Below are 27,393 nucleotides of genomic sequence, written 5' to 3' on the forward strand. Positions count from 1 at the left end.
GGCCTTGAGCCAGAATTCAGTGTCCCCTTGGTATAGCTGCTGAGCTGCAATCTCATTTATTTCTAACATTTTTGTACATTTCCCTTCAACTCCAGCCTTGCTTAAATTCTCAATTCTTTCTTAAATCTCACCCCCCCCCCCCCCCCCCCCCCGCCCACCTCCCAATCACCAAAATAACTGTAGGTGTTGGCAGGAGGATAGTTTAGTGATGAGAGCTTTGGTACTGATGTTGATTGTTGAATGGTGTAGGGACCAACGTACCCTCCGCTTTAAATCTTTTTGCGTGGCATGCACGCACATAATTTAAAGGGGCCGACTTGTGCTTGGCCTCTGCAGGAACTTTTGGGTTGCTGCGTGGCCTTGCAGCTTAGAAGGAACGCTGGTAGGAATTCAGTGTTTTGTGTTCCCCACCTATCTCAAAGCCTCAGTTTTAAAAAATTCTCTTGTTAACACAGCAGGGTTGCCAATTCTGCTTGGACATATTCCTGGAGTTTTCATGGGGGGGGGGAGCTCATTCCTCCAACCACCCTGCCGTTGGCTGCCTGACCCTTTTTGCTCATAGCAGTGCCCTGGAAATGAATCTTCAATTCCTGCCGACTCCAGGGCAATCCTGGAGGGTTGCCAACTGTAAACCTCACTCCCTCCGATGAAAGCTAAAATGAAACTAGTTTGACTACTAAGCTCTTAACGGCCCACGCAGAGGTTTTGAGTTGGAGTTACTGTAATGCCTGTTTAGACCTGCCACCTGCAGCTTTGGGAATATCTGCAGATTCAGCCCAGTATCAGCTGGTCAGTGGAAAGGTTATTAAATATCAGCCAACACGCACTTTTAGTTACACCTGAGAGTGGCTAAGCACTTACTGGGGGTGGGGTGGTGAATTCCACCAACTCTCATACCTCCTACTGTCAGAGGGAGATTACAAGAGGCAAATGGGGAGGGAAAATGAAAGGTGAGTTGGCAAGTCAGGGGAAAGTAAATGGAAGTATTTTATGTATGTTTGTATTACAAATGCTGTTCATATATAGTTTATTGCAAAATAAGCATAAATAAGGGGCTCATGGGTTGGTTAATTTTTTTTGAATTGAGATTTTGGAAGCTGGTCAGTTTACATTGAGCAATCTGATTGGGTGGTTCAACTTCAGAGGGATAACCGGTTGGGGGGAGGGAGAATTCTGGGATTTGGTCCGCGATTGGATGTTTTGGCAATCCTAAGTTGCCCTATGGTGAACTGGTGAAGCTCCGATACAGTGAAGGAAATGTATTCCCGTTTCCCTTTTAAGTGATGTGGCAGGGCTATGCAGGGCAGAATGAATAGAATCTTTCTAAAACTGCCATGTGCGCTTTCGAGGGGTTTTTGATAAATGTCCATTCTCTGTTTCTGTGGGTTTTGGGGTATACTTTCCTGGGGGGGGGGTGGTGAAGGGGTGTCTGTAGAAAATCTCACCTATTTAACTCTGTGATTTAAAAGGACACAATTAGTAAAAGTTGTTTTCAGATGGACCCCACAGTAGGGAGGCTTTTAAAGAAACTGCACCAATACCGTTAAAACTTTCTTTAATATGCAGGATTCTGTAGCTCTTTATATCAGGGAGTAACGGTGGAGCAACAGGACAGAATTAGACATCGTGTGTCCCATAAGAAGCTTAAGCGCACAGCGACAGGCTTGTACCCTGTGAGGTGCAAGTACAAGGTACTTTTAGTTGAAAAATTGTGTCCTGGTGCACCAGGTTTCTGTGTCAGAATGTACAGGTTATCTTGATGTATTATTCCTGTATCATAAACCTGTAATGTAGGAGCCCTAGTGATGTTGCTTCCCCATCCACAATGATCAACAACTCTTACGTGACATCTCAGCTTTTTTCCCCAATGTCCTGTAAAGTGTGAGAGAGGGACCGACTATTTTCTGCCACTATTGAAGGATGGGATGCTGATGGATGTCAGGGCAGTTACTGCAGATGGCGACAGTTGGGATCCCTGTAATCCACCTCCAACATGGCCATAATTATCTAGAAATAAATTTCAACTTGAGTTTTGATCAAGAGATTAATAAATCCCTGAGGTCCAGGGTTACTTTCTGTTGTGCAGATTTATTGCAGTTTTTGATGTAAACCCTGAGATTTTAAGTAAAGTGAGGGGGCGTCCGGTTCAGTTGCAGAATTGTCTCTGTCTATCTGTGTATTTGCCTTTTTCTGCATCTGTGTGTGTATGTGTGTTTCTCTCTTTCCCTCCTACCCTACCCCCCATCCAACCCCTTCCCCCCCCCATCCCACCCCCACAGTTCCAGGAAAGCTCACACACTGGACCTATTGTCAAATTCTAAATCACAGTTGAATTGGACCTTTACGATGGAGCATGGAGACATGACTGCTTTTAAAACCCATAAGTGGGGGTGGCCTGATTAGCACCACAGGAGAATCTAAATTCACCCTCAGCTCTGCAGCTGTTCAGCTTGTACTGTGCATTTAAAAAAAAAATAATGAATTGGAGGGAAGAATTTTGAATGTTAATTATTTTTGTTAAACGGTTGGTTTCAGAATGAACTATTAAGAGATTTCCTGCCAGGGAGTAGGCAATGGAGTCCAGTTAAGACAATTGCAGATGTATGATTGAATTTTTATACTTTCAGTATTCTCTCCAATAGCAGTTTTCAATAGGAGAGGGAGGAATGTTCCAATAATATAGAGTGATTGGACCTCCTTGATATGAAAACCATATTTCTTTCTTGAAAGAAACGTTGTGAATGTTAATTTTATTTGTATTTGGGAGCAGGTATTGCTTTAATCTAATCTTGGCCAACTCTGAACATATCTCAAATCTTTTTCTTTTAAATCCTCCAAATTATATTCCATTTTCTACTAGAATGATATAAAATTTTGAATATTCTGTGGTGCCGTTTTAATTTCAAGTGTGTAAACGTCAGAGACCTCATTCAGTGATGGTGAGATCACATCAGCATATTTATAAAGCTCGTTCTGAACTGCAGACTTTTTAAACAGTGATGGTTTTTTTTCTGTTGCTCCATGGCTCATTCTCTGTTTAGCTTTACAGTGAGTGTCGGCGAGCTATTCAGCTGCAGTGTGCTTCATGTGAACCTGGTCCTGTCCTTGGTGTCCAGATCCCACTTCCCAGCAGTGGGGGCAGAACAGTGATGTGGACTTGGGACCCCTAGCCTGTGTGGCTCTGAACCATCACGGTTTCCAAGTAAAATAAGTTTCTCCTTCAATGGTCCGTTGTTTTCCCAGTGACCAACCCAGTAAGAGATAATCCCAGTCACTGATTTCAGCAGGGTGGGGAGGGGATGTGGCGGTCATCCGCGGCATTCCTGAGTTAGGGAGAGAGCAAAAAAGCCAGTCGTTCATGATCATCATTGTCCAGCAGTGTCTGCTGGAAAGTAGGTGGATGTCAAGTGAGGACAGGATGACACCTGGCTGGAACACTCCGTTTCTGACGCTCACTGTCGAGATTCACTCGGAAATAACTCGAGTGAGGCAGCTGAGGGGTAGCAGTAGAACCGCTAACCTGCCTTTTACCAGGTGTTTGGGGAGGGGGTGCGGGTGGAATATTAGTGAGGGGAAACAAAATCGTAAGCTGCTGAGTTGTCTTTGCTGAATAAATTCTACATTTTTAATTCCTAGCTAAAGCTGTCCACTTATTTATAAAGGCTTCCCTTGCTGAGGCTGTTTAACAACTGCAAACAATGTCACTGCGCCAGAGCTGATTAGAATTGGTGCAGAGTGGGGTGATGCTGGTTTCCAAACCTCTTTCCCTGCCTTGCTGACCTCCCCCCTCATCCTCCCTCTTCCGATCGCCCACAACCACTGACCTTCCCTCACGTTAAACCATTGTCTCCTTGAGTTGGCTATTTTGTGGTCCTATCGAGTTGGATCAGCTGATAAATACCTTGCCCGATTTGCATTTAGATGTAGATTGCTTTCCACTTTAAGCACAGGTCTGTTAATTCATCAGGCAGCTGCCCAGGAGAGACAATGCTGCACCTATAACTATGTTTTTCTTCCTTTTTGAATACCCCTCCCTTTCTCTCTCCGGTGTGTTTCTCTTTCCTTTCATTTGTTCCCAGTTTGTGTGCCTGTTTCTAATTCTTTTTCCTCCATCATGAGCCAATCTCTCTCTCTCTCAACTCTTCACTCCCCACTGTTTCTACTCCTACACATTGTGCCATTAATAAAGAACAGTATACCAGTTATTGTAAGAGTTCAGTAGCTCCCATTATTAAAGCTGGAGTTCATTATTGCCTTAATTAAATTGGGCCGGTTACTGTACAGTTACTCTGTTCCTAACCCTGTACCTGCCCTGGGAGTTTTTGATGGGACAGTGTAGAGGTAGATGTCTTAGCAAGAGAGATGGAGGAAATTGGTTGTCTGCTGCCTCAATGGCAGCCGCCTGAGGAAGGATATATGGCTGGCCTCTTTAACTGGGTACAGTTGGGGGAGGACTGGAATATGAGAACAACTAAGATAGTTCTGTTTTAGAAATTAGGTGAGTGGATGTGTTGATTTCAGGGACTATTGCAACTGATTTGACAAAACCTGTTGAGTGCTAAAGGACCTGGTTTACCCTCCCACTTTGTAGAGATCCCATTCCAATCCATTATGAACAAGTTGGCTGCTTTCTATTAACTGCTGTACCTTAACCCCACACTTAGGTAATGGTTGAGATCTAAGCACTGCCCAGTGCTTGTCCTGCTCACTGATCACTCACCCTGGGTTTTTTCTTCATTTAAGCATGCCCCACTGTACAGAAGATCCTGTTCTGGACATGTTAATCGGTAATAGACCTCTTCATTGTTGACTCTCTATTGCCAAGTTAGATACAGAGTTGAGAGGCTCTTCCTCCCATCTTATCCATCGAGAAAAATCCTACCCTTACCTGAGGCCCTAACCATGTGTCGGTAACTCTCTTGTGTGAAGTTCCTGGTTTTAATCCTAAACTTGCCTTTCCTGAGTTGTCTTACTGTCACAGTTTAGTATGATCATGTTAACAATCTTTCATCCCTCCTGTGAGCATCCTTCTCCGCCGTCTCCTTTCACTGATGACACGGAGTGGGAAGGGGCCGTGAATTCCCACTTGTGCTCTCAATGAGTGTCATGTGTTCATCAGCAGCAGGAACTTTGACAATGATCAGATCCTGATCCGTGTCTAAAGAGCTGTCTGCCCCGGATTCACATTCCAGGGCCTCTGTTCTCCCAGTGGTGTTGTGCTGAGGTGAATGATGGTGGGATGGCAGAAGGAAAGATCAAGGGAGCTGTGCCATTACGTGCTGTTGCCATCATAATTGTCTTTCAGGCAAAGGCTGGGGCCTAGGAAATTTGGAGAAATAGTTGCCTGTTGGGAAATTAATGTTAATTTCAAGCATCCTTTTTTTTTATTAATTGGGGGAGCGGGAGCTTTCTTTAAACGACCACTTTGTGCTTCAAAGCTCCCAACTCCCCTGTGTACCACTTAACCCTCTGAGTCAGCAGGTTCAGTGTGCGCGCACCTGTCCGGGTGTTTAAAGGGATACTGTCTCTTTTCAGCTGAGTTTAATTCTACCTTGAAACAATAAAAGTGGAAAATCACTCAAACCCCAAGTCACGAACAAAGACGTCGCCTTTCTAATTGTGTCTCGTACCCTAACATTCCTGAAAGGGGGGGGAGGGGGGATCCCTTGTGTCGCGGAATGCAGTGCACTGCCCTCAAAACTTTCTCGGGGGGTGGGGGGGGTGGGGGGAGTGAAGGGAGATGGGGGAAGGGATGTGATGTCACCACTTTCTGCCTATGCTTCACCTGCAGACCAAGATGATTGTATATATAATATTGAAGAGAGGTCTCATCAATTTGTTATACTGTTCAAAAGAAAAAAGAAGTTGTTTTTGGAGAGGTTATTTTCAACAGAATGTTCCAGGGGCCTTAACCTGAGCATCATTTAAAAAAAACCTATCAATGTTCTGTCAATAATGAAGGATGGTGATTGAAAGTACAGTGACTTTTGATGTATCCCTTCGCTGTACAGGCTCAAGCTCCTACTCTAAAACAAGTGAACATTTTTGTACACATTTATATTAAGCTATTTATTAAACAAAATGTTTTGTAATAAACAATGAAATCTTAAAAGAAGCACAAAACTGGGCTCCTTTCTTATGCAACAGAAATTTTCTCTTCCAGTTTTTGTTCTGTGACGTTTACCATTTTATTTTGAATTTGAACACTGACTGAAGGAATTGACCATCTCCAGATTGTGCCTGCTGTCATTGGGTGTGTGCGCAGTGCCTGGGCCACTGCCCCTATAGACTCACTCCCCTCACCTTCTGATCATCCCATGCTGATCTGTTGTGTGTCTCTGCTGTTGATGGCAGAATTCGCCCCCTGCCCAAACCCCTCCTACATCTCTCCATATCTTCAAAATTATCTTTAAAACCTCCCTCTTAAACAGAACCTGCAGTCACCTCACTCATCCCCCACCCCCATCCCCACCCCACCCCACTCAGTCCAATACCCAGCTGCAAAGTGCTTGGTATGTTTTGTAACGTTAAAGGTGCTGATCAAATCCAAACTGTTGAGTGGATTTATCATAACTTTTCTAGCAGGTGTGTCACAAATACTCTCTCCTGGAGCTGTATAAAATGCTGGTTAGGCCACAGCTGGAGTATTGTGTACAGTTCTGGTCAACACACTATAGGAAGGATGTGATTGCACTGGAGAGGGTGCAGAGGAGATTCACCAGGATGTTGCCTGGGCTGGAGCATTTCAGCTATGAAGAGACTGAAAAGACTACGGTTGTTTTCCTTGGAGCAGAGAAGGCTGAGGGGGGACCTGACTGAGGTTTACAAAATTATGAGGGGGATAGATGGGAAGAAACCTTTTCCCTTAGCGGAGGTGTCAATAACCAGGGGGCATAGATTTAACCTAAAGGGCAGGAGGTTTAAAGGGGAGTTGAGGAAAACTTTTTTCACCCAGAGGGCGGTTGGAATCTGGAACGCACAGCCTGAAGGGGTGATACAGGCAGGAACCCTCACAACATTTAAGAAGTATTTAGATGAACACTTGAAATGCCATAGCATACAAGGCTACGGGCCAAGTGCTGGAAAATGGGATTAGTTTGGAAGGGTGCTTGATGGTCGGCACAGGCGCATTGGGCCGAAGGGCCTGTTTATGTTCTGTATAACTCTATGGACTCGATGGCTCTGTGGAGCAACAGTTCCCTCTGCTGGTACATACACTACTGCAGAGCAAGAAAACCTCTCAATCATAGATTCACATAGCATAGAAGGAGGCCATCCAGTTTATTGTACCTGGCCCAACTCTTTGAAAGAACTAGACAATTAATCTCACTTCCCTTTCCCCAAAACTCTGCAACATCCTCCTTTTCAATTATTCAGTTCCCCTTTTGAAAGTAACTTTTGAATCTGCTTCAACCAGTTCAGGCAGCACGTTCTAGATCAACACCTTGCCGCATAATTTCTTTCCCTCGTCTCGTTCTTTTGCCAATCAGCCGACATCAGTGGTCTCTGGTTACCGGCCCACCTGCTACTTTTATCAAAATCCTGCATGATTTTGAACACCTCTATTACATCAACCCTTTGTCTTCTCTGCTGTAAGGAGAACCATCCCAACTTCTCCAGTCTCTCCACATAACTGAAGTAAAGCCTGGCTCGGGTATAAAATTAAAACTCCACCCAGGGCCCCGAGTCCTTTAATTTTTTTAAATGCCCAACCCGACCCGAGAAAAACAGACCTATTAATGAAAGAGAAAAAAATTGTAGATTGAAATGAAAAGAATATAAAACAAAACAGTACATTCCAGCCTGACCCGACCCAAGCAAGAATGCTGGACGCAGAATACAGACCCGACCCGACCCCGACACGTTTGGTCAGGTTCGGGTCAGGAAGCCAGACTTTAAACTGAAGTCCCTCATCCCTGAAACCATTCTAGTAAATCACTGCCCCCTCTCTAAGGCTTTGAAATCCTTCCTAAAGTCTGGTGCTCAGAAATGGACGCAATACTCCATCTGGGGCCAAACCGGTGTTTTTTGACTGTTTAGCATAACTTCCTTGCTTTTGTGCTCAATGCCTGTACTTACAAAGCCAAAGATCCCCTATGCCTTTTTAACACCTTTCTCAACTTGTCCTGTCATCTTGAAAGATTTGTGCACGTACATGCCTTTTAGAAAGACGAAGATTAATCAAAGACAGTCAGCGTGGATTTGTTGAGGGAAGGTTATGTCTGATTGACATGATTGAATTTTTTGAGGTGGTAATGAAGGTCACTGAGGGTAGTGCATTTCATGTAGTCTACATGGAGTTTAGCAAGGCTTTTAATAAGGTCCCACGTGGCTGACTAGTCACAAAAGTAAAAGCCCAAGGCAAAGTGGCAAGTTGGATCCTAAATTGGTTCAGACACAGGAAGCAAAAGGTAATGGTCGATGGATGTTTTTGTGTCTGTAAGACTGTTTGCAGTATTCTGCAGGGCTTGGTACTAAGTCCCCTTGCTTTTGATATATATCAATATTTGGGCTTGAGTTTAGTGGGGGGTGGTGATTAAGAAGTTTGCAGATGATATAAATTGACCCTGTGGTTGATAAAGAAGAAGAAAGCCGTAGACTGCAGGAAGATATCTGCGGACTAGTCAGGTGGGTGGAACAGTGGCAAATGGAGTTCAATCCAGTGTGAGGTAATGCATTTGGGGAAGGCTAACTAAGCAAGGGAATACACAATAAATGATAGAATACTGAAAGGTGTAGAGGAACCTTGGAGTGCACGTCCACAGATCCCTGAAGGCGGCATAGGTAGATAAGGTGGTCAAGAAGGCATACAGGACACCTGCCTTTATTAGCTGAGGCACAGAATATAAGAGTTGGGAGGTTAGTCTGGAACTGTATAAAACACTGGTTCAACCATAGCCAGAATACTGCGTGCAGTTCTGGTAGCCGTACTATATGAAAGATGTGATCGCACTAGAGCGGGTACAGAGGAGATTGATGATGATTTTGCCTGGACTGGAGAATTTTACACATGAGGAAAGATTGGAGAGACTCGAGTTGTTTGCTTTGGAACAGAGGAGGTTGAGGGGAGACCTAGTTGTATAAAATTATGAGGGTCTAGATAGAGTGGATAGGTAGGCCCTATTCCCCTTGGTTGAGGGATCCATAACCAGAGGGCATAGATTTAAGGTAGGAGGTTTAGAGAGGATTAGAGGGAAACATTTTTCACCCAGAGAGTGGTGAGGATTTGGAACTCAATGCCTGAAAGGGTGGTAGAGGCAGAAACCCTCATAACATTTAAAAAGTACTTGGATATGCACTTGAAGTGCCATAATCTACAATGCTACGGATCAAGAGCTGGAAAGTGGGATAGGGCTGGATGCCTACTTGTCGGCTGTCGTGAACACAATGAACTGAATGGCCTCCTTCGTGCTGTAAATTTCTGTGATTCTGATTCTCTGTTCCTGCACGCCTTTAAAATTGTACCATTTAGTTATATTGCCTCTCTTGATTCTTCCTACCATAATGAATCAGTTTGCACTTCTCTGTTGAATTTCATCTGCCTGCCCATTTCACCAATATATGTCCTCCTGCAGAGTGTTACTATTCTTATCACTTTTTGCAAATAATGTGAAACTTGGAAATGTGCTGAACAATGAAATTATGCCCTGTACACCCAATTCTAGATCATTAAATATACCAAAAAGAGCTGTTAGCCTAACACCAATCCCTGGGATTATCACTGCATAATTCCCTGCACTCTGTGTAAAAAAAAAAAACAACCTTTCCCCCACACACTCTGCTTTCTGTCTCTCAGCCAATTCTGTATCCGTGCAGTCACTGCCCCTTTAATCCCGTGAGTCTCAATTTTGCTAACCAGACTCTTATTTTGTATTTTGTCAACTGCCTTTTGAAAGTCCATACACACATCAACCATTACCATCCTCATCAACCCTCTCCATTACTTCATCCAAGAACTGTCATATTTGACTTCTCAATTTGTGTTTACACTTGAGTGAGACATCGAGGCGAGTGTTTTTTCACAGCATCTGTGCTTTCATTAGTTTAAACCTGAATTCCAAAACAAATGCTGTTTACATAGAGATTTCATTTTACACTTGTATCAGTTATTTTACAAAACCACACCCCTTCCCAATGGATACAAGTCCCATAAGTGCCCCCCCCCCCCCTCCCCGCCTGTCCCCACCCATGAACATGGTAGCATCATCTCCACTCCTCTTATCAAACAGCAATAATTTGTATTTATATAGCACCTTTAATATAAAACTTGCCAAGGTGCTTCACAGGAGCATTATCAAACAAAATGTGACACCGAGCCATATAAAGAAATATTAGGACAGCAACCCAAAAGCTTGGTCAAAGAGATACATTTTAAGGAACGTCTTAAAGGCAGCTGAGGCACAACTGCCAATGGTGGAGTGATGGAACTGAGGGGAGGGAGGGGGGGGGGGGTGGTGGGGGTGTGTGCAAGAGACCAGAATTAAAGGAGCACAGCGATCTCGGAGGGTTGTGGGGCTGGAGGGGGTTGCAGAGATGGGGAGAGACGAGGCCATGGAAGAATTTGAAAACCTCAACATGTTACAAGAGTGACTCCATTTCAGTATTTCATTGGCTATAAAGTGCTTTGGGATATCCCAGGATGTGAAAGGCCCTAAATTCTTTATATTTTGCCCCCAATAACATATCCTTCAACCTACATAAGCCTTGACCTGGGAAGCGTGTGTATCTACTTAAAAGAGAATGAAAGGCTGTAATTTCATGTGGCCTTCTGAATCAAAGCCAGGAACAGTATATCAATTAGCCTCTGATTTACTTTAGGATTAGCAGCAATTAAATGTTATAGTGTTAATGGGGCAAATTAAATGCGGCTGGAATTTACAGAAGTGACATAGTGATGTGCACCTATTATAAACCATCAATCCCTCTGATTTAGCATAAGCAGCACCACAGAGGTTCTGAGAATCTGCTACTTTGCTTATTCGAGATTTGAGCAGGAAGACTGCATTGAGTGAAGGTTGCTGGATGATTCAATCCAATTGTAAAACTGTTTCTGTTTCCTGGTGATGCCTTTGATGAGGCAAAAATGTGTTGGAGGAAACAAAATCAAAATATATCAGTAATGCAGAGAAATTTTACAAAACAGGCTATTTGGCCAACCTAATTGGTGGTTGCAGGAACACAGTCGCTGTCTCTGTTTCAGATACTGAAATTTATTTCATTCCAGGCCCTCACACCCCTTTGGAAAAAACAAATTCTTCTCTGCCCTAAATCTCTTGCATTTAATCTCATTTCCTTCTGCCTTTGGTCTGGACTCCTTGATCACTGAAAACAGTCTGTATCTATCCGTGCTCCAACATCCCTTTGTTATTTTCAACAGCTCTATTACCAGTAATATTGATTCACTGCCGATTCAATAGTAACACTTAAAAAGGGAATTGGATAAATATTTGAAGGGGAGAAATTTTGCATGTCTGAAGGAGAAAGTGCAGTGGAGAGTGGACTAATTCGATAGCTCTTTCAAAGAGCCAGCACAGGCATGATGGGCTGAATGGCCTCATTTTGTGCTGTATCATTTTATGAAATCAAGGTAACACGAGGGCCCAGGAGCCTGAATCAGTCTGAGATCCTGAATTTCAGATGAGATTTTAAACCAGTTCGTCTGTTCCAGGGATCCAGGTGAACTTTAACAGTCACATGGCAGTATTTGAGGAAGAGCAAGGAATTTCATCCTTCGAACAACACCAGTTGGATGGTTATTAATCTTATTACTGGTCGTGGGATTTTGCTGCTTGGAAAATGTCTGTCAGGTCAGTCTACAAGATAGCACTATTTATCAAGAAAGACTTGCATTTATATGGCACTTTCATGACCTTAGAACATCCCAAAGCACTTTACAGCCAATGAAGTACTTTTTGAAGTGTAGTCACTATTGTAGGAAACACAGCAGCCAATTTGTACACAGCAAGATCCCACAAACAATAATAAGAGAATGATCAGATAATCTGATTTTAGTGATTTTGGTTGAGGGATAAATATTGGCCAGGGCACCGCCGAGAACTCCCCTGCTCTTCTTTGAAATAATGCCATGGGATCTTTTACATCCGCCCGAGAGAGCAGTTGGGGCCTTGGTTTAACGTTTCATCAGAAAGACGGCACCTCCAGCAGTGCAGCACTTCCTCAATACCGCACTGTGCCCAAGTCTCTGGAGTGGGATGTGAACCCACAACTATCTGACTCAGAGGTGAGAGTGCCCGAAGCCCTGTATCAATCCCAAACGAATCACACTGCCCTGCTCTCCCCATAGCCCTGAATCAATCCCCAAACTAAACCCACTGCCCTGCTCTCCCCATAGCCCTGAATCAATCCCCAAACTAAACCCACTGCCCCACTCTCTCCCCATAGCCCTGTATCAATCCCAAACTAATCTCACTGTCCCACTCTCTCCCCATAGCCCTGAATCAATCCCCAAACTAAACCCACTGCCCTGCTCTCCCCATAGCCCTGTATCAATCCCAAACTAATCTCACTGTCCCACTCTCTCCCCATAGCCCTGAATCAATCCCCAAACTAAACCCACTGCCCTGCTCTCCCCATAGCCCTGAATCAATCCCCAAACTAAACCCACTGCCCCACTCTCTCCCCATAGCCCTGTATCAATCCCAAACTAATCTCACTGTCCCACTCTCTCCCCATAGCCCTGAATCAATCCCCAAACTAAACCCACTGCCCTGCTCTCCCCATAGCCCTGTATCAATCCCAAACTAATCTCACTGTCCCACTCTCTCCCCATAGCCCTGAATCAATCCCCAAACTAAACCCACTGCCCTGCTCTCCCCATAGCCCTGAATCAATCCCCAAACTAAACCCACTGCCCTGCTCTCCCCATAGCCCTGTATCAATCCCAAACGAATCACACTGCCCTGCTCTCCCCATAGCCCTGAATCAATCCCCAAACTAAACCCACTGCCCTGCTCTCCCCATAGCCCTGAATCAATCCCCAAACTAAACCCACTGCCCCACTCTCTCCCCATAGCCCTGTATCAATCCCAAACTAATCTCACTGTCCCACTCTCTCCCCATAGCCCTGAATCAATCCCCAAACTAAACCCACTGCCCTGCTCTCCCCATAGCCCTGTATCAATCCCAAACGAATCACACTGCCCTGCTCTCCCCATAGCCCTGAATCAATCCCCAAACTAAACCCACTGCCCTGCTCTCCCCATAGCCCTGTATCAATCCCAAACGAATCACACTGCCCTGCTCTCCCCATAGCCCTGAATCAATCCCCAAACTAAACCCACTGCCCCACTCTCTCCCCATAGCCCTGTATCAATCCCAAACTAATCTCACTGCCCCACTCTCTCCCCATAGCCCTGAATCAATCCCCAAACTAATCCCACTGCCCTGCTCTCTCCCCATAGCCCTGTATCAATCCCAAACTAATCCCACTGCCCCACTCTCTCCCCATAGCCCTGTATCAATCCCAAACTAACCCCACTGCCCCACTCTCTCCCCATAGCCCTGTATCAATCCCAAACTAATCTCACTGCCCCACTCTCTCCCCATAGCCCTGTATCAATCCCAAACTAAACCCACTGCCCTGCTCTCCCCATAGCCTTGAATCAATCCCCAAACTAATCTCACTGTCCCATTCTCTCCTCATAGCCTTGTATGTTCAGCTGCTCCAATATTTATCACACTCTTCCTGGTAACAGTGCCTGCTCCCAACAGTCCTCTGCAGAAGCAAATTTCTCTTAGTGACAATTTTAAATGGATGAATTCCTCAGTCACTCTATCAAAACCCTTCATAGTTTAAAAATATCAATTTTCTCGTCACTTTCCCCACTCTAGTCAAAATATCTCAGTTTCTCACCTGGAAAGTTAGCGCCTGTGATACTTTATAATGTTCGGCTGTGGGCGTTTAATTTCACGTTCCCTGGAGTTTTTACTCCATGAATACATGTAGTTTTTAAAAATGTTGGGAAAAAATGTAATTGTAGTCTTATCTTTCCTTCAGTAAATTAGATCACTTCATAAACAATGAGTTGTTGTGATCTGGAACGCGCTGTCTGAAAGGGCGGTGGAAGCAGATTCAATAGTAACTTTCAAAAGGGAATTGGATAAATACTGGAAAAGGAAAAAAAAATGCAGATCGGGAGAGGAAAGGGGGGGCGGAGGTGAGGGGCTGATTGGATGCTCTTTCAAAGAGCTGGCATGGGAAGGACGGGCCGAATAGCCTTCTCCTGTTGTGTATCGTTTTCCATAATTCTGTAAAGAGGGTTAAATATGAAGAAATATTGGGCGCCAGATGGCGCCAAGCTAGGTATTCCATTCGTTATTTGAGAATATTTGTTGGATATTTTGTGTGGGAATGGGAGGGAGGGGGTTTATTATAATAATTAGGGAGTGTTTTCTGCACAAGTTTGATTGTGTGCTGCAGCACCAGGCAGGGTTACCACTGACCTGATCCCAGGTTTCCCCCCAAACTCCAAGAAATTGTTTTGGAGAACTTCTGAAAAACTTTTTTTTTTAAAAAGGACAAAAGTTACAGGGCAACTTTTAAAACCGTTTGGATCGAGAGAGGGAGAGAGAAAGAAAAACCCGTGAACGAAAAGATTTTTGTCTGAATTTTCAAGAAAGATTTTTCTCCCCACGGGAAAATATATTTTAAAAGGAGAAAAAAATGTTTAGCTGGATGAAAAAACAAGCCAAGAAGAACCCCGAGGTGATTCACACAGTGACAGAGGGCTTGAAAAGTTTGTACAAAGACAAACTTTTGCCTTTGGAAGAGTTTTACAGGTTTCACGATTTCCACTCGCCTTCCCTGGAAGATGCTGATTTCGATAACAAGCCGATGATCCTGGTGGTCGGACAATATTCCACTGGCAAAACCACTTTTATCCAGTACCTTTTGGAAGAGGATTTCCCCGGGAGCAGAGTGGGACCCGAACCCACCACCGATTCCTTCATCGCTGTGATGCATGGAGATGTGGAAAGTGTCATCCCAGGAAACGCCTTAATTGTCGATCCCAACAAACCTTTCCGAAAACTGAACCCCTTTGGGAATTCCTTCCTCAACAGGTAAATTGATCCGCCTTTTAAGAGTTTCATTTTAGTTCAACCGTAACTTCCAAAAGGGAATCGATCACACACTTGAAAAGGGGAAACAAAATGTGCAGGGCTGTGGGGTTAATTCCCTAGCTCTTCCAACTGAGCCAGCACAACACAATGGACCGAATGGCCTCCCTCTGTGCTGTGATTCCAGTTCACCAGGATACAGTACCTGGTTAGACCTGGTCTGTCCCGAATCAACTTATCTTGCTTAGAGTCTGTTAGCCTCAGTACCTCCTTCTGGGAGGAGGGAAGCCAGAGTTGTCAATCCTGGACCTGTGACACTGCAGGAAAATGCATCCATGTGGAATATGGGGCATAGACATCACTTGGCAGTGCCATGATTCCTCCCAAGGTCAAATAGCCTAACCCCCCCACCATTCGCTGCCCAGTCACACACTTGGAAAATGACCCTTTGGCCGAGATACTGAAGGAAGCCGAGAGTACAGTATCCCAGTCTTGAAACCTGACTGATAATTCTCTCCTCTGGCTGGGACCAATACTTCACAGAGACTCAAACCAGCATTTCAATTGGGTTTTAGTCAACCATTTACAGTATAGCATGAAACAGCACAGAAGGAGGCCATTCGGCCCAGCCTGTGTGCTGCCTCTTTGAAAGAACTTTCTAATTATTCCCACTCCCCTGCTCTTTCCCCGCAGCACTGCAAATTTTTCCTCGTCAGGTATTTATCCAATTCCCTTTTGAAAGTTACTATTGGATCTGCTTCCACCGCCCTTTCAGGCAGCGCGTTCCAGATCACAACAACTCACTGCCTAAGAAAACTTCTCTTCATCTCCCCCTCTGGTTCTTTTGCAAACTAACCTTAAATCTGTGTCCTCTGGTTACCGATCCTGCTGCCAGAGGGAACAGTTTCTCCCTTTCTACTCAATCAAAACCCCTAATAATTTTGAAGACCTCTAATAAATCTCTCCAAGCCTACTGTGCGGGCAAACTCCCTCACAGGTATACATTTGGTTAGTTGTAGAAGTAATGATGTTGACTGTGGCAGCCTCAGGCTATAGATTGTGTGACCAGGTAAGGAATTATTCCATTGAAAGCAGGACTAGGAGGAGAGCAGGAATGGAAAACTGAGAATGATTCAATTTCTAGCCAATTAAGGAGCGTCATTGCAGATCATGAGTTTGAGGTCACTGTCCATATGGTCAATAATTTCCAGAATCCAACAGATGTTTCTTTGTTCACCTCTCCCTGTACCTCAGTCTAGCTCTGAAACACTACCACAGAGTGTGAGCTGATTCTAACTTCCAACTTAAACTCTGTGCACACGAACCAGACCAGAAATCCCCCAAAAAAGGGCTTTCAACATTTCGATTTCCTTTATACTTTTCCTGTGCTTGCTCCACTGTACATGGAAACCTCTCGATGATGTTAATGTTGAAATAGATAGTCTGTAATAGCATTAATTTTGTGTTTTCGCCCTATGATCTGTTCCTTCACCAAAACCACCTACTTACAGGGCTTGACAGGGGGGATGCAGGAAGGATGTTTCCCCTGGGGAGTCTAGAACCAGGATCAGAATAAGGAGCAAGCCAATTAGGACTGAAGTGAGGAGGAATTTCTTCACTCAGAGGGTGATGAATCTTTGGAATTCTCTACTCCAGAGGGCTGTGGAGGCTCAGTCAATATGTTCAAGACTGAGATCGATAGATTTCTAGATCTTAAAGGCATCAAGCGATATGGGGACAGCGTGGGAAAATGGTGTTGAGTTAGAAGATCAGCCGTGATCTAGTTGAATGGGGGAGCAAATTTGAGGGGCCGAATGGCCTACTCCTGCTCCTATTTCCTATGTTCCATTTCTGTAATATTGACCATCGTTGTCCCTGCCTCAGCTCAGCCAATAACTGAATATCCTTCCCTTTACCATTTTTTAAACAGAGAGACCAAACTAGTTCTTCCAGATGGGTCTCACCAGAGCTCTGAGGACAATTATGGTGCCTGTGTTTCTCTTGTGGCTTATGTTTGGCACCAGGGTATCAGACCTGGCATGTGTCTGATCTGTATAGCTCAGTTTCACATGGCACAGTTCACAACTGATTGATGGACTGAAGCTCTGAATTGTTGTCACCTTACCCGCCTTGAATCCTGTTGGGGGAGATAGCTTCTCACGGGAATGCAGCAGGAGCCAAGTCTGTGGCACCACAGGTGGCTCAGCTGCACAGGAGGGGAGTAAAAAGAGTGGGAGAGCTATAGTGATAGGGGATTCTATCATTAGGGGTACAGATAGGTGTTTCTGTGGCTGCAAACATGACTCCAGGATGGTATGTTGCCTCCCTGGTGCTAGGGTCAAGGATGTCACGGAGCGGCTGCAGGACATTCTGAAGGGGGAGGATGAACAGTCAGACGTCGTGGTACACATTGGTACCAACGACAGAGGTAGAAAGAGGGATGAGGTCCTGAAACAAGAATTTAGGGAGCTATGTAGCAGATTAAAAAGCAGGACCTCAAAGGTTGTAATCTCTGGATTACTCCCGGTCCCACGTGCTAGTGAGTAGAGGAATAGGAGGATAGAGCAGATGAATGCGTGGCTGAGGAGATGGTGCAGGAGGGAGGGCTTTAGTTTCCTGGATCACTGGGTCTGTTTCTGGCGAAGATGGGACCTGTACAAGTCGGATGGGTTGCACCTGAACCGGAATGGGACCAACATCCTTGCTAGGAGGTTTGCTCGTGCTGTTGGGGGGGGGGGGGTTTAAACTAATTTGGCAAGGGGATGGGATACAGAGTGGAGGTACAGTAGGGGGTGATGCACAGCCAAATATAGAAGAGAAACTCAGTCAGTCTGGAAGGCAGAGCAAATATAGACCTGTTAAGGCACAAGTGAATAATGCAAGGCTGGATTGCATCTATTTTAACGCAAGGAGTCTTACAAGTAAGGCAGATGAATTGAGGGAGTTGATTAACACCTGGGAATATGATATTATTGCTATAACAGAGACATGGTTGAGGGAGGGAAGGGCAGGACTGGCAACCCAATATCCCAGGATATAGAATCTTCAGACGTGATAGGGGAAGGTGTAAAAGAGGAGGTGGCATTGCACTGTTGATCAAGGTGTCAATTACTGCAGTAAGGAGGGATGATATCTTAGAAGGTTCCTCAAATGAGGCCATATGGGTAGAACTTAAAAACAAAAAGAGGGCAATCACTTGGCTGGGAGTGTACTACAGGCCTCCAAATAGTCAGGGAGACTTAGAGGAGCAGATATGTAGGCAAATCTCAGAGAGGTGTAAAAATAATAGGGTACTAATAGTAGGGGATTTCAACTTCCCCGATATTAACTGGGATAGTCTTAGTGCAAAAGGCTTAAAGGGAACGGAATTCTTAAAGTGCATCCAGGAGAGCTTTTTGAGCCAGAACATAGAAAGTCCTACAAGAGAAGGGGCAGTACTGGACCTAATCTTAGGGACTGAAGCTGGACAAGTGGTGGAAGTGACAGTGGGGGAGCATTTCAGGGATAGTGACCATAACTCTGTAAGATTTAAGGTAGTTATGGAAAAGGACAAAGATGGACGGGAAATAAAGGTACTGAATTGGGGGAAGGCCAATTTCAATATGATAAAACAGGATCTGGCCAAAGTGGACTGGGAACAGCTACTTGTAGGAAAGTCTACATCAGACCAGTGGGAGTCATTCAAAAAGGAAATAGTGAGAGTTCAGGACCAACATGTTCCTGTAAAGGTGAAGGGTAGGACCAACAAGTCCAGGAAACCCTGGATGTCAAGGGATATAGAGGATTGGATAAGGAAGGCTTATGCAGATTCAGAAGGCTGAAAACAGCAGAGGCTCTAGAGGAGTATAGAAAGTGTAGGGGGTACTTAAGAAAAAGTAATTAGGAAAGTGAAGAGGGGGCATGAAAAAACACTGGTGGGCAAGATAAAGGAAAATCCCAAGGCATTTTATAAGTATATTAAGGACAAGAGGATAACCAGGGAAAGAGTAGGGCCCATTAAGGTCAAAAGTGGCAATCTGTGTGTTGAGCCGGAGGACGTAGGTGAGGTTTTAAATGATTACTTTTCATCTGTGTTCACTATGGAGAAGGACGATGTAGGTGTAGAGATCAGGGAGGGGGATTGTGATATACTTGAACAAATCAGCATTGAAAGGGAAGCGATATTAGCTGTTTTAGCGGGCTTAAAAGGGGATAAATCCCCAGGCCCAGATGAGATGTATCCCAGGCTGTTATGTGAGTCAAGGGAGGAGATTGCAGGGGCTCTGACACAAATTTTCAAATCCTCTCTGGCCACAGGAGAGGTACCAGAGGACTGGAGGACAGCGAATGTGGTGCCATTATTCAAGAAGGGTAGCAGGGATAAACCAGGTAATTACAGGCCAGTGAGTCTAACATCAGTGGTAGGGAAACTATTGGAAAAAATTCTGTGGGACAGGATTAATCTCCACTTGGGAGGCAGGGATTAATCAGGGATAGTCAGCATGGCTTTATCAGGGGGAGATCATGTCTAACAAATTTGATTGAATTTTTCAAGGAGGTGACTAGATGTGTAGATGAGGGTAAAGCAGTTGATGTAGTCTACATGGACTGCAGTAAGGCTTTTGATAAGGTCCCGCATGGGAGATTGGTTAAGAAGTTAAGAGCCCATGGGATCCAGGGCAATTTGGCAAATTGGATCCAAAATTGGCTTAGTGACAGGAGGTAGAGGGTGATGGTCAAGGGTTGTTTTTACGATTAGAAACCTGTGACCAGTGGGGTACCACAGGGATCGGTGCTGGGACCCTTGCTGTTGTTGTGTGCATTAATGATTTAGACGTGAATATCGGAGGTACGATCAGTAAGTTCACAAATGACACGCAAATTGGTGGTGTCGTAAGTAGTGAGGAGGAAAGCCTTAGATTACAGGACAATATAGATGGACTGGTAAGATGAGCAGAGCAGTGGCAAATGGAATTTAATCCTGAGAAGTGTGAGGTGATGCATTTTGGAAGGACTAACAAGGCAAGGGTATATACAATGGATGGTAGGACCCTAGGAGGTACAGAGGGTCAGAGGGACTTTGGTGTACTTGTCCATAGATCACTGAAGGCAGCAGCACAGGTAGATAAGGTGGTTAGGAAAGCATATGGGATACTTGCCTTTATTAGCCGAGGGATAGAATATAAGAGCAGGGAGGTTATGATGGAGCTGTATAAAACGCTAGTTTAGGCCACAGCTGGAGTACTGTGTACAGTTCTGGGCACCACACTATAGGAAGGATGTGATTGCACTGGAGAGGGTGCAGAGGAGATTCACTAGGATGTTGCCTGGGCTGGAGCATTTCAGCTATGAAGAGAGACTGAAAAGGTAGGGTTGTTTTCCTTGGAGCAGAGAAGGCTAAGGGGGACCTGATTGAGGTATATAAAATTATGAGGAGTGTAGATAGAGTAGATAGGAAGAAACCTTTTCCCTTAGCGGAGGTGTCAATAACCAGGGGGCATAGATTTAAGGTAAGGGGCTGGAGGTTTAGAGGGGAGTTGAGGGGGAAAAAAATCACCTAGAGGGTGGTTGGAATCTGGAACACACTGCCCGAAGAGGTGGTAGAGACAGGAACCCTCACAACATTTAAGAAGTATTTAGATGAGCACTTGAAACACCATAGCATACAAGGCTACGGGCCAAGTGCTGGAAAAGGGGATTAGAATAGTTAGTGCTTGATGTCCAGCACAGACACAGTGGGCTGAAGGGCCTGTTACTGTGCTGTATAACTCTATAACTACCCCGGCTGCCATTTGCATTTCCTTGAACCATGTAAATTCCAAAGCTGAAAGGCTGAATGCCACTGGCCAAGCCTGATTGGTGACATCTTTCCAGATATTGCCCCTTTTTCCTTGTGGAGAATTGCCAGCCTCTGACTGACATTCCCTCATGCTCCACCATTGGCAGCCTGCTTTTAGCTGTCTGGGCTCTCAGCTTTGGAATTCCCTCCCTAAACCTCTCCGTCTCTCTCTCTCTCTCACTGTCCTCCTTTAAGACACTCCTTAAAACCTACCTCTTTGACTAAGATTTTGGTCACCTATCTTAATAACGCCTCGAGTGGTTCCTTCCCACTCCTGTGAAGTGCCTTTGGGACGTTTTATTACACTGAAGGCACTTTATAAATGCAAGTATTTGTTGTTGGTATGGTTGAGACTGGGGTCTTGACTGTGTTGGGCAACTGTCGCCAGCAGCCATCTCAATGGTTATGGTAGTAACCAGAAATCCAGAGAACATGGGGTCATTTCCCGTCATGGCAGTTTGAGAATTTGATTTTTAAATTAATAATCTGGAAATAAATTAATAGTTGTTGTGAGTAAAAGTGACCCACGAAGCTGTCGGACTGTTGTAAAAACCCAACTGGTTCACTAATGTCCTTTTAGGGAAGGAAACCTGCTGTCCTTACCCGGTTTGGGCCTATAGGTGACTCCAGTCCCAAATCAACGTGGTTGACTTTTAACCGACCTCTGAAGTGGCCAAGAGAACCACTCAGTTTCAGGGCAACTAGTGATGGACAATAAATGTCAGCATCACCCACATCTCTAGAATGAACTAGCTGAAAATTAACTGTAGGCATTTGTTAAAAGCTTCTGAGACTCCTTGACTTGCCAGTTATAAGTCTACGAGTAAAGCAAAGAATGTTGAAAGAAAATGGAGCCAGGAAATCTGTCAATCCCCTGTTAGGGAAAGAGATTACCTTATTTGTCGAGAATCCAGAATGAGTCTAGTATCAAAACATTTGCAGTCTCTGCTATGCCAAGTATGTTCTCCTGGCAAGTGTTGCAATCGGAGTTCGAGTTCACTGGGTCTGAGAGATAGTAATTGTGGGAATCGTAGTCACAAAGCTCCAACATTACACACAGATGGTGAAGGAATATTGTCATCCAGGGACTGAGGCAGTTCAGATTCAGGGGGGTGAGGGCCTTCCCTCTTCGCCACTTCTCCGAACACAGTGACCCACCCTCCACCCTCCCGGTAACTCACCCAGGCCATATGCTTCATCTGCGAACCCGGGCAGAAGAGTCAGATCGCAGCTGACCCATCTGCACACCTCGAATAATATAAAGACTTGCATTTCTATAGCGCCTCTCACAACCTCAGGATATCCCAACATGCTTTATAGCCGATGAAGTACTTTTCGAAGTGCGGTCCCTGTTGAAAGGTGGCAACCAATTTGCACACAGCAAGATCCCACAGCAATGTGACCATGATCAGGTAATCTGTTCCTGTGATGTTGGTTAAGGGCTAAATATTGTCAGGACACCAGAGAGAACTCCCCTCTGCTTTCCTTTCAAATGATGGCTGTGGGATCTTTAAGGTGTAGCTGAGAGGGCAGACAGCACCTCCAACATTGCAGCACTCCCTCAGTACTACACTGGGAATGTCAGTGTCTGGAGTGAGACTTGAACCCAGAACCTTCTGACTGTGAGGCGTGAGTGCTGAACAGGACTGACTCTGTGTGCTCTGTTGCAGTGAGACATGACACTGATGATGTGAACCATGGATCCCTAATCTACTGTAAATGTGCATCAATTCCTTTGTTACCTCTGGACCTGACTATTCCAATGCACTCCTGGCCAGCCTCTCACATTCTACTCTCCGTAAACTTGAGGTCACCCCATGTTCATACTCACACCAGATCATGTTCACCCATCACCCCTGTGCTCGCTGACCTACACAGGTTCTCAGTCAAGCAAAGCCTCGATTTTAAAATTCTCATCCATGTTTTAAAATTCCTCCATGGCCTCACCCCTCCCTTTCTCTGTAATCTCCTCCAGCCCCACAACATTCCAAGATCCTGCAGTCCTCTAACATTCCCAATTTTAATTGCTCCACCACTGGCGGCCGTGCCTTCGGCTGCCTGGGCCCTGGAATTCCCTACCTAATCTCTCTCTCTCTCTCTCTCTCTCTCTCTCTCTCTCTCTCTCCTTTAAGACACTCCTTAAAACCGACCTCTTTGACCAAGCTTTTGGTCACCTGTCCTAATATCTCCTTATGTGGCGACAGGTCAATTTTATTTTATAACGTTCTTGTGAAGCACCTTGGGATGTATTACTGCATTATAGAACATAGAACATACAGCACAGAACAGGCCCTTCGGCCCACAATGTTGTGCCGATCCTTTGTCCTCTGTCAAGGACAATTTAATCTATACCCCATCATTCTCCTTTATCCATATACCTATCCAAAAGCCTTTTGAAAGTCCCTAAAGTTTCTGACTCAACAACTTCCCCGGGCAAGGCATTCCATGCCTCGACCACTCTCTGGGTAAAGAACCTTCCCCTGACATCCCCCTTATATCTCCCACCCTTCACCTTAAATTTATGACCCCTTGTAACGCTTTGCTCCACCCGGGGAAAAAGTTTCTGACTGTCTACCCTATCTATTCCCCTGATCATCTTATAAACCTCTATCATGTCACCCCTCATCCTTCTCCTTTCTAATGAGAAGAGGCCTAGAATGTTCAGCCTTTCCTCGTAAGACTTATTCTCCATTCCAGGCAACATCCTGGTAAATCTCCTCTGCACCCTCTCCAAGGCTTCCACATCCTTCCTAAAATGAGGCGACCAGAACTGCACACAGTACTCCAAATGAGGCCTTACCAAGGTCCTGTACAGCTGCATCATCACCTCACGGCTCTTAAATTCAATCCCTCTGCTAATGAACGCTAACACCCCATATGCCTTCTTCACAGCCCTATCCACTTGAGTTGCAACTTTCAATGATCTATGCACATAGACCCCAAGGTCTCTCTGCTCCTCCACATGCCCAAGAACCCTACCGTTAACCCAGTATTTTGCATTCATGTTTGTCCTTCCAAAATGGACGACCTCACACTTTTCAGGGTTAAACTCCATCTGCCACTTTTCAGCCCAGCACTGCAACCTATCCAAGTCCCTTTGCAGACGACAATAGCCCTCCTCGGTATCCACAACTCCACCAACCTTTGTATCATCTGCAAATTTACTGACCCACCCTTCGACTTCCTCATCCAAGTCGTTAATAAAAATCACAAACAGGAGAGGACCCAGAACTGATCCCTGCGGCACGCCACTGGTAACTGGGCTCCAGGCTGAGTATTTACCATCTAAGACCACTCTCTGCCTTCTATCAGTTAGCCAATTCTTAATCCAACTGGCCACATTCCCCACTATCCCATGCCTCCTGACTTTCTCCATAAGTCTACCATGGGGGACCTTATCAAATGCCTTACTAAAATCCATGTACACCACATCCACTGGTTTACCCTCATCCACTTGCTTGGTCACCTGCTCAAAGAATTCAATCAGGCTTGTGAGGCAAGACCTACCCCTCACAAAACCGTGCTGACTGTCCCGAATCAAGCAGTGTCTTTCCAGATGCTCAGAAATCCTATCCCTCAGCACCTTTTCCATCAACTTGCCTACCACCGAAGTAAGACTAACTGGCCTGTAATTCCCAGGGTTGTTCCTATTCCCTTTCTTGAACAGGGGCACAACATTTGCCACCCTCCAATCACCTGGTACCACCCCCGTCAGCAGAGAAGATGAAAAGATCATTGCCAGCGGCTCTGCAATTTCATCCCTTGCTTCCCATAACATCCTTGGATATACCCCGTCAGGCCCGGGAGACTTGTCTATCTTCAAGTTATTCAAAAACCCCAACACATCTTCCCTCCTAACGAGCACTTCCTCGAGCTTACCAGTCTGCTTCCCACCGTCCTCTTCAGTAATACACCCCTTCTCATTCGTAAATACCGAAGAGAAGTACTCATTCAAAACCTCACTTATCTCTTCCGGCTCAACACACAGTCTCCCGCTATTGTCCTTGACCGGACCTATGGTCCCCCTAGTCATCCTCATATTTCTGACATACGCGTAAAAGGCCTTGGGGTTTTCTTTTATCCTACCCGCCAAGCATTTTTCATGCCCTCTCTTAGCTCTCCTAATCCCTTTCTTCAGATCCTTCCTGGCCATCTTGTATCCCTCCAGAGCTATGCCTGTGCCCTTTTTCCTCAACTTTATATACGCATCCTTCTTCTTCCTAACAAGACTCTCAACCTCTCTTGTCAACCACGGTTCCCTCACATGACCATCCCTTCCCTGTCTGACAGGGACATGCTTATCAATGGCCCCTACTATCTGCTCCTTGAAAAAGTTCCACATTTCGACCGTGCCCTTCCCTGCCAGCATATGCTCCCAACTTATGCTCCTCAGTTCCTGCCTGACAGCATCATATCTACCCTTCCCCCAATTGTAAACCTTGCCCTGTTGCACATACCTATCCTTCTCCATTACCACAGTGAATGCTACAGAATTGTGATCACTATCTCCAAAGTGCTCGCCCACCAACAGCTCTATCACTTGCCCTGGTTCATTACCTAGTACCAAATCCAATATTGCCTCCCCTCTGGTCGGGCAGTCTACATACTGAGTCAGAAAAGCTTCCTGGACATACTGCACAAACACTACCCCATCCAAACTATTCGATCTAAAGAGTTGCCAATCAATATTTGGGAAGTTGAAATCCCCCATAATTACTACCCTGTGACTTCTGCTCCTTTCCAAAATCTGTTTCCCAATCTGCTCTTCCACCTCCCTGCTGCTATTGGGGGGCCTATAGAAAACTCCCATCAAGGTGACTGCTCCTTTCCTGTTCCTGACCTCAACCCACAGTGCCTCAGTCGGCAGATCCTCCTCGAAAATTCTTTCAGCAGTTGTTACACTATTTCTAACTAACAATGCCACCCCCCCACCTCTTTTACCACCATTCCTAATCTTATGAAAACATCTATAACCAGGTACCTCCAAAAACCATTCCTCCCCCTCACCTATCCACGTTTCAGTGATGGCCACAACATCGTAGTCCCAAGTGCCCATCCACGCCTTCAATTCACTCACCTTATTCCTGATGCTTCTTGCGTTGAAGTATACGCACTTTAACCCTTCTCCGTGCCCATCTGTCCTCTGTGACAGTGCTACCTTCCCCAATACCTCACTACACTCTTTGTCTTTCTGAGTGGACCCACTGGTCCCTGGATTACAAGTCCGGTTCCCATCCCCCTCCCAAACTAGTTTAAACCCTCCCGAACAGTACTAGCAAACCTCCCTCCCAGGATATTGGTGCCCCTCTGGTTCAGATGCAGCCCGTCCTGTTTGAACAGGTCCCATCTTCCCCAGAATGCAGTCCAATTATCCAAGAACTGGAAGCCCTCCCTCCTACACCATTCCTGCAGCCACGTGTTCAGCTGTGCTCTCTCCCTATTCCTAGCCTCACTATCACGTGGCGCCGGCAACAAACCAGAGATAACAACTCTGTCCGTCCGAGCTTTCAGCTTCCAGCCTAACTCCCTAAACTCACTTCTAACATCTGTGCCACCCTTCCTTCCTACGTCGTTGGTGCCAATGTGCACCACGACCTCTGGCTGCTCCCCCTCCCCTTTAAGGATCCTGAAGACGCGATCACAAACATCACGGACCCTGGCACCAGGGAGGCAACAAACCATCCGTGCGTCTCGCCTGCGCCCACAGAACCGCCTGTCCGTACTCCTCACCATCGAGTCCCCGATGACTAGTGCTCTCCCATTCTCTCTCCTTCCCTTCTGAGCCACAGTGCAGGACCCCGTGCCAGAGGCCCGGTCACTGCAGCCTGCCCCCGATAGGCCGTCCCCCCCAACAGTATCTAAAACTGTATACTTGTTGTTGAGGGGAACGACCACAGGAGATCCCTGCACTGACCTCTTCCCACCTCTAACTGTTACCCAGCTGCCTTTGATTTGTGGAGTAACGACCTCCGTGTAGCTTCTATCTATCAACCCCTCAGCTTCCCGAATGATCCTCAGTTCATCCAGCTCCAGCTCCAATTCCCTAACACGGTCTGATAGGAGCTGGAGACGGATGCACTTCCAGCAGGTGAAGTCGGCAGGGTCACCGGAGGTTTCCCCCACCTCGAACATTCTGCAGGAGGAGCAATACACTACACTGGCTGCCATTTCTTTTATTCAATTACCCCTTAGTTAAGTACAACTCTAGATATTAACAAAAATAGTAAATAGCTTACCTGCTCAGTCCTTTTTGGTTAGAGGAGGAGGGTAAAAAGGGTCTTATTATTAGGTTAGAGGAGGAGGATGGGTGGGAGACACTACATGCGTAGGGGCTCGGGTTTACTCAGCTCCGCACCTTTAAGGAAAATACCTACCCAGGAGTCCTCGCTGCCGACCAGCTTCCGGTTCCTCCGGCGCCAAAGACAAGGAAAACAGTAAGTAAAACAGTAAGTACTTACTTTTAAAACACAGCTCCTGATGCCTTCACTCACCCACCG

General features: G+C 45.6%; 1 protein-coding gene across 1 annotated transcript in view; it reads left to right on the forward strand.

The window, feature by feature from the left end:
- Nucleotides 1-14,400: 14,400 nt before the first annotated feature.
- LOC137352982 (EH domain-containing protein 2-like) overlaps nt 14,401-27,393 on the forward strand; it is an 85,745-nt gene continuing 72,752 nt past the window's right edge. The window contains exon 1 of the mRNA XM_068018828.1: nt 14,401-15,081. Coding sequence (XP_067874929.1) covers nt 14,684-15,081 — 398 coding nt within the window. The 5' untranslated portion in view covers nt 14,401-14,683. The remainder of the gene's footprint in view (nt 15,082-27,393) is intronic.

This window comes from Heterodontus francisci, chromosome 40, assembly GCF_036365525.1.
Source record: "Heterodontus francisci isolate sHetFra1 chromosome 40, sHetFra1.hap1, whole genome shotgun sequence".
In the NCBI taxonomy this organism is placed as follows: domain Eukaryota; kingdom Metazoa; phylum Chordata; class Chondrichthyes; order Heterodontiformes; family Heterodontidae; genus Heterodontus; species Heterodontus francisci.